The sequence below is a fragment of the Magnolia sinica genome, chromosome 12 (genome assembly GCF_029962835.1).
Source record: "Magnolia sinica isolate HGM2019 chromosome 12, MsV1, whole genome shotgun sequence".
In the NCBI taxonomy this organism is placed as follows: Eukaryota; Viridiplantae; Streptophyta; class Magnoliopsida; order Magnoliales; family Magnoliaceae; genus Magnolia; species Magnolia sinica.
The window spans coordinates 10146020-10160222 of NC_080584.1; the positions used below are offsets into that span (position 1 = coordinate 10146020).

Genomic DNA, 14203 nt, shown 5'->3' on the forward strand with positions numbered 1-14203 from the left:
TAACTGTTAGACCTGAACCCACCTCAAAACAGATGATAATTGAGCGGTGATTTTCAACATATGAAACGGACAATTGAATTTTTGAACTATGTTTTGGACTAATAATTGCAAGTTGATCGTGCATCCAAATGTACCCTAAAGTGCAAATGACCAAAGTCGGGTGGGACTAACTCCTTTCAAAATGGGGCACTAGCCCTTAAAATCTTGAATCCAACTTGAAATGCATATAGTTGCAATTTGGTTTTTAGTCCATAGTTTTAAAACTCGTTGACACAACTCAAAACACGGTTGAATCGACTCAACCAGATGAGACTTCCAGCTGAGTCTCTAAGAATCACACTTGCATCAGCGTGTTGAAACACAACATTATTACCAGAGTTACACAAGCAACAACTGTGCTTTTTTTGTGAATAAGTTTAAATAAGTAATCAGTTCAAATCTTTCTTCCCACCACTTGTATCCTTCAATTATTTATTATATCAAGTCGAGTCAATTTAAGACTTGTTCGAGTCTTTGAGTCTTTGATTCAAGCATATGATGAAAAATCCAAAGAAAGAAAGAGTCGAGTCGACCTGACCTGACTAGCAATCAAGTCAAATCGAGTTTTTGGGTTTTTGAACTATGGTTTGCTCATCACATTGATCAAAATGGCCACCCTACTTCGGTGATTTCTCATCAACTAGATTGTTGCAATTTAGTTCAATTGAACATCCATTCGACCCTTTTAAGTAAGATAGGTGAACGAAGATGGTCAAGTGGCTCTTACATTGTCCCTGCAACCCGTGTGCTGATGTGGGTCTTCTTATCATCGTATAGCTTGGCCAAACCAAAATCTGAAATCTTGGGGACAAGATCAGCATCGAGCAGAATATTACTGGCCTTGACATCTCTATGTACAATCCGGAGCCTCGATTCTTCATGGAGATAAGCAAGACCCCTGGCTGTACCCAAGCATATATTGAAGCGGGTGGCCCAAGTTAGATTCAATTTTCTCTTTCCTGCAAGGAAATGGAATTGCTAATGAGCACGTGAGTTTGAGACCATATGCTGTTTATCATGTGAGGCCCACCTTTCATATACCATGGCCCAAATATCATGCTGGTCCGACCATCAGGTGGGTAACTTGTGTATGAAAAAAGTGGCTCTTAACTGCCCATTTATTTTATACAACATGTGGAACACCTTACGAATGGATGGCCTGGATTTGGGTAACGGCCCATCCATGACAAGACCCACCAAATAAATGGCCTGGATCTGGTACATACACACCACATTGGCACATGTGGGTGGTAGGATTTCACATCCTACTCGATGATAGGTAGTTATAAGAATATGGTTTTATGGAAATAGGTACGGTCCCATACCAAAGAGTGCCTGATCAAGGCTCTTGTTTTCAAGATACTCATAAACCAGAACCCGCTTATCTCCCTCAATGCAGCATCCATACAACTTCACGAGGTTTCGGTGTTGCACTGCAGATATGGTAGCAATCTCTGTTACAAACTGAATCTTTCCTTGATGAGATGTCACCGAGAGTTGCTTCACAGCTATTACCCGTCCATCTGAAAGTGTTCCCTATAAAAATACCACGAATCAATATAAAATAAATTATACTCTATTTACCTATGCATCTATGTCTGTATGTATGTATGCATGGATGGGTGATAGTGCTAATGATGTAGAACGGGTCGTGAACGACACAAATGGAGAGCCAGGATCGCACAAATTGGGGCTAGAAGCCTGATTGGGTAAATGTGACCTTAATGTGAACTAAAGCTTCTGACAACCATATCTTCGTGACCAGTAATTGGATTTGCGTGTACATATGCGTTGAAAAGCTGTCAACGAGCTCTATGGCATGGAAATTGGAGTGTGTTGGCATTGAGAGATTTCTCAAAAAAGGACAGTAATCTGAGTCAAAATTACATTTTTATTCAAAACTTATTATTTTTAGTAAGTTCTGTTTTTGCATTTCATAGGGTTTTAAGAGTCTGATTGAGGTCTAAAGTTTTTGTTTAGTAATCTAAGGGTTGTTTGCGAGTTTGGGTAGGACTATACATCTTTACTATTTTCAGTAATTGTTACTATTTCGGGAAAGTTTCCTAGTTTGGGTTAGAGTAGGAATCTAGATCGAGCCTCTTTTGCTTAAATAAGGCCATCAAGTACGTTGAAGACAGCACTTTTCATTCAATAATATCAAATTTGTTTCTCATTTTAGAGATTCATTCTGCTTGTAGATTCTAAGGATTATCAAGGGGAAATGGTAATCTTCTTCCTTTATCCATGCGCCCGCTACGGCTGCTAATCTTTGTACACTTGTGGGTGTGTCATATGCATGCGTATGTTGTGGTGCATTATCACATTATCAAGTGATTGCATTATTAAAGGCCTGTTTGGATGTCCCCACAAATTGGAATTTGTTTCCATTTTCTGAATCCAAACCAATTGAGAATATTCCAGAACTACAAACCCATTCTTTTCTCACTAGTGATTTGGGCTGCGCCCATTTTACTAACAAAAGTGGAAACTTCCAAACACACCCTTGGTTCTTAAAATTCCATTTCTTTTTTACCAAACACAAAAAAGTACCTTATAAACTGGCCCAAATCCTCCCTCTCCCAATTTATTTGCCAGACTGAAGTCATCTGTAGCAGTCCTTAGTTCAGAATAACTGAAAGTGTTTGCTTTTGCAGCCATGTTCAGAAACTCTGTGAATTCGAATACTAAGGCAGGTTAGGATCATATTATCTATTTAAATACGATACAAAACTCAAATGCATGCACACATCTTTTTTTTTAACACTGGCTTCACTAAAAAAAAAATTGTACGGGCATGCTTGGATGCACAATTCAATTGAATTGTGAACATTCAGTTCAGTCCTGATGAAATAGCCAGACTATAACGACAATCAGTTACACTCTTTTCAAATCCAACATCGAAAGTAATGTATTGCAATTTTGATAATATTCCCTTAATATGAATACAATATTTAGGCCATATCCAGTCTACTGAACTAATTATTGCAATTCAATTCAATAGTGCATCCAAATTCCAAGCACATCCTAAGGGTGTTTTTGGATGTACCCTAGATCACGGTCACAATGGATATTTTGGTGAACCAGATGTTTATCAATTCCACCATCCGTTTGAGACAACAGAGAAAATGGGAAGTGCAGTTTGGAGAGTAGAAATTTCCCCCCTTTTTCTTCCCCAAATCAGTATCTGGGATGTTTCAGGTCCTGTTTGAATGTTGTAGATATTCATCTAGGTTGGAATCCTACCCACCTGGACATCCAATATGGCCTAAGAAAGCCAATCGGCAACAAGAAGTTTATTGGAATTGTTTGAGACCAAAGACTTAACTCCACTCCTATTAAGTTACATGAGTTTGAGTTGGAGTTTCAATGCATATCAATTAGGTTATGTTTGGATGCTCAGTTGAATTGGATCGTAGTAGTCCATTTCGATAAAACAGAAAGTAACCAAGTATGGTTAGCCTCAAGATTGCAATTGCAACCATTTCAAGTTGGTATGCATGGAATTGCAACTATGGTATTTCCCCAACTTTGGTCATTCCTCTGCATTGATTTGAATGAACTGAAATCCAGTTCAGTTGAGCAGCCAGACGCACTAATTTAGCAGTATTGGTATTACCTTCATCTTCATCGATGCTCTTTCTCCTTCTTTTCCAGATAAAATGTGTGAAACCGGATATAGAGCTCAGAGCACCAACACCAACTACAATCATGACGATCATACCAGTCTTGTCTTTTGGTGGGTGGTTACTAACTGTTGGTTTGAAATCTATAAAAATAAAAATAAATTTCTTTCAGATATTCATCCATCAGTATCGAACAGCTAGAAGCTTTCAGAATTTAATTCTAATTTTCATTCCTGGATATATTACCTGGAGTGACACTGATAGCTGAAACGGATGGCCCATAAGTACCTTGAACAGGTATGCAGCATGTCCCTTTCCCGGCCCAAAAGAGATGGATTTCAAGGAAATTCTCAGTGACAATAGCCTGGAAAGTCTCCCTGACAGCCCTCTTCGAATCCCCATCTGCCGCTTTTTTTATATCAAAATCTTTCAATACAAGCTTTCCCTGGAGAAGCAATTAATAGAGTTTCAAAACTAGCGGAGATAATTGTTATATCAAATTCACAAACTTCATTATCAGAAATGCATGTCCCTCCCAAAGATCAAGTATGGGCATATAAAATTTTTAACAGCATTCCAAGATTCATGGGATCCAATTTCAATGTTCAAGATGACCCTTATCATGACTGTCCTATCACTGTTCTATGGAACTGTCAGTCTCTTTAGCCCCCCTTAGCTATCCCAAGCCTAAATTTTAATAAGATTTTTGATGGTGATATACTTAAATTGTGTCTGGTGCACTTTTATATGGAATTGGCAATTGTTGATCTAAGTAGAGAAACTAAATTGTATTTATGATGGATTAGGCTCCAAACTGCAAGTCCGCTACTTTTAAGTTCGACTCAAAAGAGACCTGACTCCAATTTGATGGCCACTCTCTTATTAACTACAGGAACTAGAAATTACTGTTATTATTTTCATGCCTACTTGGCTAAACTGAATGTTTGGAAATCAAATCACTTGTGATCATAGTTGATTTGCGATTTGAGCCAAAACTTACGCAGAACGATTTGAATCCCATCTTGAATCTATTTTAAGCTCGATGAATCCTACAATTTTGTGATTTGAATCCTATGATTTATGATTCAAATTATACTTGTTTTCTTCTATTTTAATCGTTGGTGTTGGCATCAAAATTTTAATAAGTTGAATCCATGCTAACCATTCTTGGCCACCACATTCATGTCATGTGCTGACTAAGGTCTGTGAGGCCATCATTGGCACAATCTGCACTAATGATCTGGCTAGCACAGGTTCATGGTTCTAACTTCCCACTCAATGTCCAAGGACAACACGAGGTGTCATTAAGTAGTCTTCACGAAGATAAAGCTCACTCTGCCCTCACATACAACACAGTGCAGGACCATGCATGCTATACCATGTAAACTTTCTATAGGCTAGCGCAGCACCATTCTGTTCAACAGAAGTCCACTTTGTGCTAACAGCCAAGGTTAGTGCGGAACAATGCATTGGACCTAGAGCATGTCGATGGAAAGCACTCCGAGTCGTCCAATGGCGGCCCGACATGTGTATATAACTGCCTAACAAACTTTTAGGCAGGAAATAACCATGTAACCACCTTGTGGGCGGAAATAATTGTCTTCCATCACCATAAATACCCCGTTGGGCCTTTATTCCAATAACTCATGCAATTTTAGTTCCTAATATTGCTTAAGAGCTCTCCAAATCATTTACTAAGCCCTTATCTTTTTGTGCCAACACTTAGGACAAGGTGAGAACAAGAGTCCAAGACTTCATCCCTTTGAGATATGGCTCTGTACTAGCCTTTGGATCCCCAATAATGGCTCTGTGCCAACTGTCCAAGTACTAGCAGTCTGGCCTCACACTGACTATCTGAGAGACCTGAGTAATGACTCGGCTAACTATTTAGGTCTCTGAAGGTTTCTTTGTCCTGCCTATCCAAAGCTCCAAACTGTGTCCTCATGCTGACTGTTTGGATTGATGAACTGAATTCCCCAATGGTCTCTTTAGTTATCTAGACAATCCGCGATGACTCTTGGTTTTTCTGGCAGTGGACCAGTGTTGTTTCTGTCTGAGATCTTTTGAATGCCACAAGGCAAGACAAATATGCTGTTGGAACTTTTAAACTTCCTGGACTAGGTCATGAACGCTAACGCTATTCGAGTCCTTGAAGCACCAGAATGCTCCTCTGATTAATCATCATAACACTCTAAAGATGAAGGACCACAGGTTAGAACTTTATGTATCATTTGCATTACTCTACTCTATACCATGTAACAAAATATTTCTATCTAGTTTTACCTTTTAATAGAGGATTTTCCCTGCAGGAGATGTAATTAAGGGCTGATGCCAAACCACAACCTAGAATGTACTTCATTTTTGGATCAATGAAAGCCTCTTGATAGGGTATACTTGGGTGCATATCTTTGCAATGGAGTTAATAATCGAAATAATATCAAAGTTTATCAAATGATAGACATTTGTAATGAACACTTGGCTTTCATTTTATGTTTTTAAATTGGTGGGGGCTTTGAGATTCGTTTAGAAAAGGTCAATTAGTTTATTTTGTTCTTTATAATATATTAAATGGTTCTAGATATTAAATTGGTGGGGGCTTTGAGATTCGTTTAGAACTTCTCTACAACGTTAAATCATGGAGCTTTTTCCTTTGATTTTTTTACTTCTTAACTGGTCTAGGCACCAAATTGATCAATGATTTATCTAGAATGTTCATATGGATGGTCGCAATTTTGTTGACCTATATGTATTGTGGTAATGATGGTTAGAAATTAAAATATCATTTTTCATCGGTCTACATAATTAGATTATGCCTATTCCAATGTAATTATACACTTAAGAAAGGTAAAAAGAACATAAACTATTAAAGGATTCTTGCATTTTTTAAAGGTAAATTTCTTGAATGACAAAAAATAATGGAAAGACAAGAATCCTTTAACACTATCATGATATGGTATTACTTAGTGCATATTGATGGGAAATGGATGATAGATGAGCTGATCCATAGCTCAAGTGGTAGATTGAGTGAAAGATACCTCGTTTCAACACTGAGGTCTTGGTATCGATCAGTGTTTTAAATAGCGGTAGTGTGATGCGTAGCGCTTAGCCCTCTATAGCGTGTAGCGTAAATACATAGCATGTAGCGTAAGCTACATGATACTTCTATTTTTTAATTTAAAAATATGACAAATATAATAAATAGTTAAAAAAAGGGAAAAAAAATATAAAAATGCCTAAAAGATGATTCATTTTATCAATTATAAGCATGTTCAAAAAAATTATTAGTTATCATTTATCAAAAGCTAATCCATATATATAAGCCAAATCAAATAATTATCACATCAACAACTTTCTAAGCAAACCACTTTAATTAATGATGTCTAATTGAAACCATAAGTCATAATTATGAAAAGAAATAGAAATCTCATAGGTTAAAAGTATCAAGTACAATACAAGTGTCACATTCCTCAACATTAGAAACAAAGAAAACGTGAAAAAAATAATAAAATAGTAAAAAAATACATCGTAGCTTACGCGACGGACGCTACGTGATATGTAGTTGTAGCGTACGCTACTACGCTACAGGGGATTTACGCTATTTGGAACGCTAAGTAGCGCTACGGCCACGCTACACTATGTAGCTTACGCTACTGGTGCTATTTGAAACACTGGTATCAATTCCCTAATGGGGGTGGCTTGAAAACAGAGAGGAGCTGATGGATTTTCTGTATTTGAGACAACCCAAAGGGGTTGAATATATAGAGATTACAGTCATCTATACAAGGAAAATGTAACGTCTTGGAAAAATCCGTACAAAGACCCGAGTACCACCTCAGGCAGAAATCACCCAGGACTAAAACCTTTAGAAATTAGGTTAATGTTAGCAAGTGCTAAACTAGAGTGCTTATGAAATTAGCACTAATCACTTTAAATATGATCTGCAAGACCCAAACCGTGCAGTATCATTGATGCTACGTTACCCTGAAATCTAGAATCCATCCCTTAACCCAGTTGCTCTCGGGAGCACACCGAAACTCCATATCAGACCTGGACCGCACGTCAAAAGTCCGATTACCCCGAAACTATACGGATATGGCCGCATTACTGGACTTGACAACCCTCCGGAAATCAAGTCCTAACTGTGTTTAGAAATGTACAACTTGAGCCCGAAGCGAAGAGTGTGAGAAACGTGAAAATATTTAGAAATAAAATCCGAATTTAAGTAATCTGAGTCGTGTCGCTTGCGGGCCAAATATAAGGATTCAGACCGTCAGAATCTGACCCAAATACACCCTCGGATCAGGAGAAATGTCCCACACATGTCGGTGTACTTGTAGCCCTGATCGAGTGCCCGTGACCGTTGAACTGAAACTGGTCCGCCACGGCTGATCTACAAACCCGATCAGAACGAAAACTCAGCCTGACCTAGATCCATGGTCAGGGAGCTTAAGTCCGATCGCAAGTGGAAAAGGGGCCACCAGAAGTGCTCCGTTGGACCGGAACGGTCCGTATTTGGATATAACCTAAGTATACCTTGGCCTTGGGGCCATTTCCATCAGTCCTGGGCCTATATAAGGACCTTATACCCTCTCTCTCTCATCTCATACGAATTTGAGAAACCCTAGGAGAGAGAGAAGAGAAAAGAGAAGGGAAAAGAGGGAAAGTGAGAGTGAGAGTTGGAGATACTTCCTGGGATTCAATCCCGCTACTCCACGCAATCAACAACCAGTCCTGTATCGCTATACAGGCGATTCTGACTCCGTACTTAGGTAAGAAAACCTAACCCTAACTTGTCTTAAGATTTTCGACTAGCGTATTAGATGAATTAGCTAACCTATTCCTTGTTATAGGTTATTGTGGTGCCGTAGACAAGACTTAACTTTAAAACTGAGTTCGTTACGAGTCTACCGGCGAAAGGTGCGGACTATAAACGTATAGGTTATGGTTTTCAAGGCTTTCAATGTCGGTTAATGGTTTATTACTGATGCGGGTGCTATTTCACATGCCAAATGCGATGTTTGTTTCGCGTTTCAGATATGTATGAACTATGTGGAGTTTAGTGTATTCCTTGTATTTGTAGAAAAGACCGTATACGTATGGAATTTGAAATTACATTTGTCATGATTAATTGTCGTGTGATTATGCTAGTTGTATGTGTAACAACTCCTTGATGAAAGGATTTGCACTAATACGTGCTATCACCAACATACGTCATGTATGTTGGAATGTGTAGTCTAAGTGTTTGTAAAAATGTCTGAATGAACAAGTGTGTAATAAATTGTACTTTATATGGGTGTTGAGAAGAGATTCTCAACTGCCTTAACGATGTGTATGATTTCCTCCATGTAACTTATATTCTGTCTGCTTTATTTAGGGACGGCATATGTGTGAATTCATGTTTAAGTTGAAATCCATCAAATGCTTACATGCTTGTATGATTGGAATTGTTGATCCATTACTGTTCTGATTAACTTGTATGATTATCTGTTATAATTGAATGTGTTTGGGACTACGGAATAGTCCAGGCAATCAGTAACAGGCACTGAATAGGTGGCTGAGGTTGTTTCGCCACATACGACGTGATCGATGAATCCGAGCCATACTTGGGATGTCGGCAGTAGTTAGGCCACACGGAGTGCTTACGCACTTCATGTCGGTCAACTCAACGTGCACTCGTACTAGTCGAGCTCGTCAAGTAACCCGATTGACCCGATGTATGTTCACCATGTATGGACGCTACTGCTTGAATCTAAGGTACCAAACTCACCAGTGAAAACCCTTTTAAACCTTGGTACCTCGATCCGCTAAGACTCATGAGCCGGGCATGGTGGTATGGGACACCGTGGTCGAGTTGTCGGCCTACGCTGGGGTGACGAGCCTCCCCGTAGTGTCCAATGAGCAACATAGTCTCGTGAGCCAAATACAGTGGTATGGGACACTGTATTCGAGCTGTCGGCCTACACTGATAAGGTGACGAGCCCTTTGTAGTGACCTCGAGCATACGCTAAGACTGCGTAGAGGCGACGAGCCCTTACGTAGCAACAGGAGTACACTAGGCCTGCACTGATAAGGTGACGAGCCCTTTGCAGCGACCTAGAACCGTAACATCGTATGAGATTTGCTAGGATTGACGACCCTAGATTGGATCATTGTTTGGGAATTGATATAAGGGAGGTACCTTAGCTTCCCAATCCTGCTATATGAAAATGATTAATAAGAACTTGGTAATCACGTTCATGCACCGCACTGCATGTGCCGTTTGGCGTTGGGCAGAGCACTGAGGAAGTGACTGACATGCGCGACCGTTAGATGAAGATCGCAGAGGGAGTGCAGGTGAGGGCATGCATCATTTATACATACCATTCTTGCATTAACCAGAGTACTTAGGAATGTTTGATTGTATTGCCTTATCATTACTGCTTGACAGAATTGATAACATGTTAACCTTTGCTTTATTATTCCACTGAGTTGATCACTCACTCCCACGTTACGGGACGGTGTTGTACACACCTACTAGACTCTGTCTTAAATGCAGATGGAGACCCGACTGATGAGGCGGAGGCAGACTTCGTAGACAATGAGGATGCCTTCTCCTATATGCAGTATTCTGGCGGGTTTACCTAGACCGTTCTGATCGACGGGGCTTCAGGGTTTTGCATATAGTGGACTATTACATTTTGACATTTTGTAATTTGAATCAATACATGTAATTATTGACCTGGCAATGCATACATACTTTGGGGACCTAAACCGGTTTATAAAGTTATACATACTCGTTTCAGTCTTCCACTTGCGTCTTACAACTGTCCCTGGATTATGTTTTGCTGATTTGGCTTAATCTTATTCATGTTTTATGCACAGTTTTCAAGAGCGAACGGAAGATATTGCCAGAAGAGTATGAACAGTTTTCATCTTGTCCACGGGAGCGAATGTCTCATCATAATCAATTCCGTATTCCTGTTTGTATCCATGAGCGACAAGTCGAGCCTTATATCGATCCAATGATCCATCAGACTTGAGTTTGACAGAATAAATCCATTTGCTACCAATTAATTGTTGGTCAGTGGGTCGAGTGACAATGTCCCACGTACGATTATCATCTAATGCCGCAAGTTCCTCTGCCATAGCCTTCTTCCAACAATCATGAGTGGCTGCCTGAGAGTATGAAGTAGGAATAAAGACAGTATCTAGAATAACATTCATGGCAAACATAGAGCATATCAAGCGATCAGGTGCTCGATGTACAGAGAACGACGTATCGAGGTAAGTTCAGGATTTGCAACAGGTACAGTAGGTTCAGGTTGAGTAATAGGTGGTGGAGCTGTACGTGGCCGACGCGAATAAACCTGCAATGGACGGGGAGTGTACTCGAGGCAAAAGGAATATCAGGAAAGGTGGTTAGACCAGGAGATTTTGGGGCGTGCAGAGGAGGAAGAGATGAATGAAAGACAATATATTTAAGAAAAACAACATGTCGTGAAACCTGAATACAACGAGAAACTGGATCATAACATCGAAAACACTTCTGAGTTTCTCCAAATCCCAAATACATACATTTGATTGATTTTGGAGAGAATTTGTTACGCTCACGTGAAGCCAGGTGAACATAACAGACACAACCAAAAACACAAAATGTGGAATATGCAGTAGATAAGCCATTGAGAACAAAGTACGGAGATTTACTGTTCAGAACGTTGGTTGACATCCGGTTAATCAAGTAGAAGAATGTAACATTGTTTCCGCCCAGAAAGAACGAGGAACATTCATAGCTGTCATCAGGGTGTTGGCAGTTTCAACAATATGACGATTTTTTCTTTCAGCCACCCCGTTCTGTTGTAGAGTATCAAAACAGGTGGTCTGATGAATAATCCCATGACCCAGAAGAAATATACGAAATTTTGTTGAGAGATATTCCCCCCTGTCAGAGCGGAGAGTTTGAATTGGAACCCGAAATTGAGTCTCCACCATAGAGTGAAATATCTTGAATTTTTCAAAAACCTGTGACTTCGAGTGCAGAAAGTAAATCCAGGTGTAACGTGTGAAATCATCAATGAATATAACACAGTATCGTAACCCAGAGAGAGACATAATTGGTGAAGGACCCCAGACATCTGTATGCACTAGTTCAAACATAGAAGATGATTTTGTAGTAGTTAGAGGAAAATGAATACACTTACTTTTTGAAAGACAACAAGATGAACAAGAATAATCCAAATCTTTTTTTATTAAGAGAAACGTTCCCTAACCTCTCCTCCAATTTAATTTCAGTTGGTCAACTCAATGATCCAACAGACTGAATAGGTAGTCTAATGCCATCCGCAGTAGAAATAGTCTGATTTTCGATGTAGGGACGCATGTCACGAAGATGGGATACAGCACCAGTCATATGATTAGAAGCACCCGAATTAAAGAACTATGTAGAAGATGGGGATATACTTAACATACCGGCCGCAGAAAGGGCTTGAACGATTTGTTCGAGCATTGCAAGAGTCAAAGGTGATGAAAGACCTTCAGTAGAAACAGTAGATGCAGAATCACTAACAGACGGCTCGGAAGAAATAGTGGCAGCAGTAGTAAAAAGAACACGACCATGACCACCACGTCCACGGCCTAAAGAAGATGCATAGGCACGTGTACGGTAGGCCTGAATACCATGACCAGTCCGTTGACAATAAGCGCACCATTCTTTGCATCAAGTGACAACATGACCCACCTTGTTACAGCCACGACAAGTCAAAGGAGTGAAACCACGTATTGGTGTAGTGGTGGACATAACAAGCACCATATCAGAGGATCCCAGATTTGAGGAAGGAAGAGAGAACTTTCAGTCATTGTTCCTCAGCCAATAAATCATTAATAACCGAATTCAATGGAGTAGGGCTACGGTTCAAGAGAGCAGCCCGACAATGCTCAAATTCCGGACGCAACTTCATAACAAATTGTCGAACTTGCGCACTCTCACGCATAGTTTGGAATATCTTAAAGTCATGAGGAAATGTTGGATCCATCATAGCCATCTCTGTCCAAATTGTGACAATTTTGGAGTAAAATGATTAAATACTGTCGTCACCCTGAGTAAGGTTAATGAGATTCTGTTCCAGGCGGTATAACCGGGCCGCATTACTCTATTGATAAATTGTCTGGAGATGCTCCCACATTGCCTTAGCAGTGAGATGAGGTGTGAGGCTAACAGCAATGGACCGATTGACCGAATCGAGAATCCAGGTAATAATCCGTCCATTGTTCATTTCCCAATCAGCTAATTTGTCAACATCTGTGGAAGTGGGGATAGTAACAAATCCATCAATTAGTCCCCACAAACCACGAGGAAGTTCTGAAAATGGATGGCCCATAGAGAATAGTTGGTACCATCAAAACTACAACGTGGAGCCTCTGCACGGGATGAGTCCTTGTCCATTGATCGGAAGCAATGTAAAGCACGCAAAGAGTTGTAGCAGAAGAATGTTTTAGAGGTACTGTACAACAGGAGATACCCAAGGGATTGCAGTTTCTAGATCTGGCGGAATAACAATAGCAACAAGGGCGTTGGATCTGGAAATCTAGATCTGGAGCAATAGCAACAGGGGTGCTGGATCTGGAAAAGCTAGATCTGGAGCAACAGCAACAGGGGCGCTGGATCTGGAATAGATCGGAGAGAAAAGGGGCGTACTATAGGGGTAGCCGGATGACGCAGGGGCGTTGGATGAGCAGAGGGGTGGTCGAACGAGTGGCCGAACGACGTAGGGGCATTGGACGAGCAGATGGGTGGTCGGAAGAGTGGTCGGACAAGCAGGGGCGACGTTGTAGGGTGGTCGGACGATGCAGTGATGATCGGACGATGCAGCAGGGGTGGCCGGATCTAGCAGGTGGTGCCGGTTTTGGATCAGTGACACTCTGATACCATGAAAACAGAGAGGAGCTAAAGGATTTTTTGTATTTGAGACAACCCAAAGGGGTTGAATATGTAGAGATTACAATCATCTATACAAGGAAAATAATAAAATCAGAATCCTCTACCTATGGAAACGAACTATACAAAGTATACTAGCTATACAAGGTATACAAGGCATGAGAGCCTGTCTAACATGGCTAACAGTGAAATGTGAACTGACAATGGGATGTACTACCAATCTAACACAAAAAACTAAAAACTAAAAACAAAAAACTAAATAAATAAATAAAAACTAAAAAAAAAAAAAGATGGGTTTTTTTTTTTCCTTAAATCGAATCAGAAAAGAAATCTTATGATTTTTTATATGATTTGCAGTTACATATAATTCAACCCCTATTACAATTTGCAAAATGATAATGAATTTGACAACATTGCTTGTGATATAAATGTGGCTAGGAAAGAAACCCATTTGTGGATAGAGGTGGGCACTAGACGACTCGATCCGACTAACTAGACTCGCCCGACTCGTTCCGATCCGACTTAACCAGAACCGAATGGGTGAGTCGGTCTGAACCGAGTAGGCTTCACCCAATCCGAACTCGAACCGAGTCAAGTTCGAGTTACCCAGTAACTCGACCTGAAACTCGAT

At 40.2% G+C, this 14203-nt stretch overlaps 1 protein-coding gene across 5 annotated transcripts in view; it reads right to left on the minus strand.

The window, feature by feature from the left end:
* LOC131220896 (probable LRR receptor-like serine/threonine-protein kinase At1g56140) overlaps positions 1 to 14203 on the minus strand; it is a 47329-nt gene that overhangs the window by 9735 nt on the left and 23391 nt on the right. For all 5 annotated transcript variants that reach the window (XM_058215808.1, XM_058215806.1, XM_058215807.1 and 2 more), the window contains 5 exons: positions 3909 to 4107; positions 3656 to 3805; positions 2590 to 2708; positions 1365 to 1575; positions 767 to 998 (listed from right to left, as the gene is read on the minus strand). In XM_058215808.1, the coding sequence (XP_058071791.1) occupies positions 767 to 998; positions 1365 to 1575; positions 2590 to 2708; positions 3656 to 3805; positions 3909 to 4107 (911 nt within the window). The remainder of the gene's footprint in view (positions 1 to 766; positions 999 to 1364; positions 1576 to 2589; positions 2709 to 3655; positions 3806 to 3908; positions 4108 to 14203) is intronic.